The sequence below is a fragment of the Crocuta crocuta genome, unplaced genomic scaffold, assembly GCF_008692635.1.
Source record: "Crocuta crocuta isolate KB4526 unplaced genomic scaffold, BGI_CrCroc_1.0 scaffold290, whole genome shotgun sequence".
In the NCBI taxonomy this organism is placed as follows: Eukaryota; Metazoa; Chordata; class Mammalia; order Carnivora; family Hyaenidae; genus Crocuta; species Crocuta crocuta.
Genome location: NW_027527429.1, coordinates 3144424 through 3150946, shown reverse-complemented (window position 1 = coordinate 3150946; position 6523 = coordinate 3144424). Strand labels below are relative to the sequence as shown.

The 6523-nt window shown below is 58.8% G+C and overlaps 1 protein-coding gene across 1 annotated transcript in view; it reads left to right on the top strand.

Moving 5' to 3' along the window:
• PRLH (prolactin releasing hormone) overlaps nucleotides 1-323 on the top strand; it is a 1085-nt gene extending 762 nt beyond the window's left edge. The window contains exon 2 of the mRNA XM_077758405.1: nucleotides 175-323. Coding sequence (XP_077614531.1) covers nucleotides 175-323 — 149 coding nt within the window. The remainder of the gene's footprint in view (nucleotides 1-174) is intronic.
• Nucleotides 324-6523: the final 6200 nt, after the last annotated feature.

Here is a 6523-nt window from a genome sequence, read left to right as displayed (position 1 = left end):
GGGGTTCATTCCCGAGACCCTGGGGGGCGGGGGGAGGAAGGGTTGCTATTTAGCTTGAGTTCCCGTTTCCGGAAGCTGCCCGCTGCCCAGAAGTGACCTCGCCCGCCACCCGCGGGACAGACAGCAGCCACGCGCCGGGGACCCCGCGCACGAGCTCTTGCCCTTCCTTCCCAGCCCCCCACATCGATCCCGCCTGGTACGCCGGCCGCAGGGTCAGGCCCGTGGGACGCTTCGGCCGGAGGAGAGCAGCCCCCGCGGGTGCCGTGAGCCAGCCAGCCTGCTCCCCGCTGGGAGGAGGCGCTGAGCCCGCCTGGGACGGGTGATAGCCCAGCACAGGACGACAGGACGACGGGAGCCCCCCACCCCCCTCACGCCACCTTCCCTCCAATCCTAATAAAAGCAGCTGGCCTTGTTTAGTTGCATCTCTTTGGTGGCAAACTGGGGGCTGTTTTCCCTCTGGGACGTTAGCCTGAAGGACGCTCAGAGCCCAGCAGCCCAGAGGCTCTGGGATTGCCTGAGGGCTCCCGGCACTGGCTACAGGGCTGGGACCTTCCGGGGTCACCTGCAGCCCGTACTGCCCTCCACCCGAGCGTCTCTGAGCCGTTGCCCCGGCTGCACACTGCACCACACGGTGTAGGAGGCCCCCGGGGTGGGGGGGCGGAGGCAGCACAGCCCCTCACCCTGACCAGTCCCTCGCTGAGCCCAGTCCTTTCACCTTCCTTGTTTGCACTCGCAGAGAAAGACAAGTGTGAGGTGCTTGTTTCTAATCAACTGTGGGAGACTCAAGCCTAAATGAAGCGCCCTGTGTCCCTTGGCTGCCCGTTTCAAATTGCACCAGGATGTCCCTACGTCCTGCGTCGGAGGAGCCAGGGCCACAGCACCACTAACTGGATCACGGAGCCCAGTCCTTAACTCCGAGCCTCAGTTTCCCCATCTGAACTCCCCAGGACGGGAGCACCCACCCCACTGCACAGCTCAGGCAGTCACGGCACCCGCTCGCAGGCCAACACGGTGTGGTGTTCCGTGTAAAGCCCCTCCCCACGGCCCACCCCACCCCAGCGTGCAGGGAGGGGAGGAGGGTGGGGACGGTCTTAGCCACTCACTTCCAAACCCAAAGCACGCGGGCCTCTGCCCGCACCGTGCTTGCAGGGTCTCTGGAGCCCGCCTCCACTGCCAGGCTTCCGTCCGTCCACACCCGCCCGCGGGACCCCAGACCCCAGCTGTCCCCGCTCCCGCTGAGGAAGGTGGGGCCAGGGCTCAGCAGACTTAGGGAGGAGGCAGAGCGGCAGGGGCCAGGCGGCTGCGGGACCAGGCCTGGGACAGGGTGCCACTGGGGAAGCAGGTCGCAGCAGACCCTCAGGAAGTCAGACACCGAGTCTCCAGGGGCCCCCGGGTGCATCCCCGAAAGCCCCGAGAACCGGGGTCACGAACGTGTCTATGGGAATGTTCACAGCAGCACAGCACAAGGCACAGCGGGCGGTCCCAACAGCCGTCAGCTGGTGAACAGACCTAAGTGCGTCCATCCACACGGTGCATTTGTCTTCGGCCACAGAAAGGACGGGCCTCTGCCGAGGCCACGGCTCGGGTCCTCGGTGATGCCAAGTGGAAGGCACGGAGGCCCACACAGCGTGTGATCAGGTTGATGGGAAATGTGCAGAAGAGAGACAGAGAGCAGATTGTTGGTTGCCAGGGTAACTGCCTAACAGAGGGGCTTTTCTCTCCAGGGACCAAAATGTCTGGAACTGGACGGAGGTCATTGCTGCAGACACTGTAAATGTGCTAACCCCACTAAATTATACCCTTAAAAAAAAAAAGTTCACACGGAAACGCAACACACAGCGGTGTGACGATGAACTCCCGATGAGCTCCCTGGGGTGCTCTGCTAGGCAGCCCCAGGGCATTCACACATCTGTGCCCAGAGGGGTGAAGAGGTGGGAGATTTATGGTTCCTGTAACTTTTTATGAAAGTTTTTAAACACACAGGAAAGTTCAAAAAGTAATCTAATGAGCATCCCACATAGCCTCCACTTAGAATCAACAATTTTTATTGTATGTATTTCTCCATCTCTCTCTCCCTCCATTTGGAAGGACAGTCTCCTGCATAACCACAAGACTGTCATGCCTAAAACATTTTCTAATGATTCCATAATATCATCTAGATTCTAGTCCATATTCAAAAACCCCCAAGTTGGGGCGCCTGGGTGGCTTAGTCGGTTAAGCGTCCGACTTTCGCTTAGGTCATGATCTCACGGTTCGTGGGTTCAAGCCCCGTGTCGGGCTCTGTGCTGACGGCTCAGAGCCTGGAGCCTGTTTCGGATTCTGTGTCTCCCTCTCTCTCTGACCCTCCCCTGTTCACGCTGTCTCTCTCTCTCCTAGAAATAAATAAAACATTAAAAAAAAAAAAAAAAAACTCAAGTATGGCCAGAAAGTCTTGGCTGTCTTTTTCTTTCTTTCTTTGTTTTTGAAACGAGGTTAACCCCTGACCTTATTTTATTGTGACATTGACTTTCACAAGAGCCCAGAAGCGTCACCCTGTAGAATGATCTGGTTTGTGAGGTGTATGTTGTTCCCTTGTTCTGTCCCCGAACTTCCTGTGGTCTGAGAGGTAGACCCAGAGCCTCAGCTGGATTCAGGTGTCGCTGCGGGCACCTCTGCTCTGTGCCCCTCCTCCTGCCCCGCATCTGATGGCCGGTCCGGGGCCCACACGGGCAGATGCTGGGTACATCTGGGTGTGACCCTGGCCTGGAGGGGGGATCTCCACTGTCAGGGGTCTTCCGCACAGCCCTGCGTGCCCAGCACCCCCAGCCGGTGATTAACACCCTCACTGAGCATCCCTGCTGGGAGCCAACGACCTCACCGGTGGGTCACACAATGGAGATTCTCCAATTCCTTCCACATCTATTAGGTGGATTCTTCTAAAGGAGGTCTCTCTCTCTCTCTCTCTCTCTTTCTCTCTTTTTGTTCAACACCTTACAAATAATATTAGATGCTTAAATTGTCCACAGTTTGGCCCAGTGGGAGCCCCAAGAAAGGAATACATTTTAAAAGAAGAAGAATGGGTCCCGGAGTCGACCCCTCTGAGCTGTTAAAAGACAGAACGCAAACATTTGAAGACCTAATTGGCTTTACTAAGCAGCCCCTGAATCGGGCGGCGGCATTCAGTGTAGCCAGCAGACCCGGTCTGCCAAGCTTCAGGAAAGGAAAGCTTTTTAAGGACAGAGAGAGAGAAGGTTCTTTGTTTTGTTTTTGGTTTCTGTTTTTTTAAGGAATCTATTAGCCTTGTTTAGACAAAGTCGCCCTCCTAAGGGGGACGGGGTCTTGCAAAGGATGGCCTCCAGGGAGTCCCAGTTTGGCGGGTTCAAGGTTACATTCCAGAAAGAGTTGAAACTGCGGTTGTTAAGTATTAAATCTTGTTTTACTAACAGAGGCCCCGAAGTGGCCCCGTTATGGCCTGTGGTTTTCTTTTCAACGGTGCAGGGGAGACCCTTCCAGTGGGGCTGCTTCCCGCACAAAAGGAAGGCAGGGAAAGGGCACCTCCACTGGCAGGGCTCCTCGCAGGGGCCACTTACCACCCGCCCCCCAGCCCCTGCCTCCCTCGCGTGCAGGTGTGCACACACACGCCAGCTCCAGAAGGGACCCGGGTCCAAACTCCGGCAACGTGGGTGCGGAGCGGCTTCCCAGGCTGCGGGCAGGACAGTGGGCTCGCAGGCGGGCGCCCCCCAGTGGCGGGGTTTGGGAGTGCAAGGGGATCCGGAGCTGACGGCCAAGAAAGAATTCTTGAGACGTCTTTGGTGCAAAAAGGTGATTTTGTTAAAGCACGAGGCCAGGACCCGTGGGCAGGAAGAGCTGCCCTGGGGTTGTGACGGCGACGGTTATACACCTTCAGGTTGGGAGGGGGTGAGGGACAGCACAAGACTCTAAGGTACTTTGGAAGTGAGGTTTCCAGGACCCTGAGGGGCTGGCTGCTGTTGGGAAAGGTCATTTATTACTGTTTAGGGAAAACTGTCATGAGAGCCTTCAGATGGATGTCAGCTTGGAGGATGATGGCCAACATATATCTCGGGCGGTAGAGATAAAGGAAGTTTCCAAAGGAATTAGTGTATGTTAACATAGACTCACAGGATCCTGGGGGGTCGGGATAACATTAGGCTAAGTCTGCCTTTTCCCCGAGCAAAGTGTCACCATCCAGGCAGCAGGAAGGTCACTCCCTGCTTCAAGGACTTGTCAGGCGGCTGCAGGCAGTAAGGAATTAAACTTACCGTTTGCCCTAGTTTCCCACATCCCCAGGACCAGAGGCCACTGCACACCGGAGCTGGTATTCGTGGGGACCCTGCCGGGAATGCCTGCCAGTCCCATCTCTCCGCGTGGCCACGCCCACCGCCCCCCACCCCAATCTCAGGTTTCAGGATGGGGCTAAGACAAGGTGGGTGAAGCACAGATACAGAGAGTTTCCGGTAACACCTGTCACTGTGGAAGCTGTTTCTGAGAAGCCCGCCTTTCCTCTAGATCTCGGGTGAAAAGCCAGCTCTATCCTCTCGTCAGGCACACGACTGTTGAGCGCCTGGAGTGTGTCACATGCTGTCCTAGCACCGAGCGCCCCAGAGGAAAAGGCCGGCTAGACCCTCTCCCCTCAGGTGCTCCTCCAAAACATTAGGTCCACCTGAGAGGGCGGGAGCCCGGGCCCACGCTGCACTGCAGACCGATTTAACCTGAGCCTGCAGTGGGCGAGGGCTGCTGCCGGGNGGTAGAGGCAGGGCAGGGATTTGAACCTAGAGAGTGCTGGGGGGGGGGGGGGGGGGGGTCCCAGGTCATTCCAGGGCAGGGTTGAGCCACCTGCCTAGTGGGGCAGAGGCGGGGCAAGGGAGCAGTCACATCCTGGGTGATGGGGAACTGACATCCCCAGTGCACCCCGTCCAGTCTAGGTCACCGTGCAAGGATGCCTGATGGAAGTTAAGTCCAAGGATATGTTTTAATAATAAATTCCAGCACAGTGATCCTCGCTCGACAGAACAGGAGGGAATACAGACGCGTGGGCGTCCTACAGAGATCCCCTTCATGTCCCCCACTTCCTGTTGCGTCAATCAGCTCGTGAGAAATCTCTGAAAGCCTGGCATTGAGCAGAGTGAACACCCGACCGGTGCCCTTGAGCCGCCGGGTCTGCCTTAAGTGATGCTAGATCGCCACCTCGTGGCCAGGGGCGCCCTCGGCCTCCTGTGGCCTCCAAGGGGGGTGGGGCAGGCCCCTGCTTCGGCTGCCTGCAGGGATGACCACAGAGTGGGGGAGCAAGAAGACACGGCCTGGCACCCCAGGGACTCACACTCCACACATTTCATTTACGGGGCAATAATTGTGAAAACCTGGGCAACTCGACCACAGTCCAAAACTGTCACGGATTAAGTCCTTGAAGAAAAAAATAACACGAGTGGAAATCAAGGAAGCAGGCCCTTCTCCGATGCTACTATTTACTGTATCTGCCTTGTGCCTTTTCTCAAAGATCATGCAAGAGAAGCCTGAGAAATCTGCTTTAGTCTGGGAAGACCCCTGAGAAGCGCTTGGAGACTTGGAGACCGTACGTCAGGAAGGCGTGGATCCGTGGACCCCTGGGCCACGCGCCCTCCGGTTAGGATCCCCCGAGGATGAGGCTGGAGTGCAGGGCGTCCCGGGCTGCGGGGCGAGGGCACGACCAGCTGCCAGGACTGAGAAGGGACCCCCGTGGGGAGCCCGACCTTGGAGGGCGCGGCCAGGAGGGGGTGCCCTCGCCTAGGCGGGTCCCAGGCAGTGGCTACGTCCGTGTCCTGGTCAGTCCGCGGCCAGCGCTCCTCTGAGCTGGGCCCCCGCACAGGTCCAGGCCTGGGCTGGGAGGGCCCTCCCACGCGGGGGGCTGAGGGGCCCCTAGAAATGCCGCCACGTGCTTTGTGGACGACAGGCATCCAGACTCAGCGTGAAGGGGCGCTCTGCCTCGGCCCTGCTGCTGATCCTCAGTCGACCCCCAGAGCCGCCCTTCCGGGGGGACGACATCTTCGAACTCAAAGCTTCAGACTCGCTCATCACGTCCCAGGGACTGGGATGAGACCGACACCTCCCCTCCCCCCGCAGTAAAACAGCCGCCTGGACATCAGGGCTGAGCTCCCAGGACCACCTAGACCTCCCCCTGAAGGGGGCAGTAAGGGGGGGACACATGACGTGTCACCGTCGGGGCCACCTTGGTCACAGCCTGTGCATGGGCCGCCTCCCCACTCGCTGGCCACCTCCTGGCCACGTGCATGACACACCCCAACCTTGCAAACTCTCCGCCCGCCAGGTTATAGACCGCGGTTCCGTGTTTGGGAACACGGAACCCCCAAAACTTACACCACGGGGCCAAGAGTGGGGCTCCCGGGGCACAGGCATCAGCTGGTCAAGCTCAGAGCCAGGAGAAAGGGGGGGAGGGCCTTGGCACCCCAACCCCACCCCACCCCCAGCTGCCCCTGGGAGGGTCCCGGCCCTGAGAGGCAGGACGTGGATGCAGCCCCCTGATGCGCGC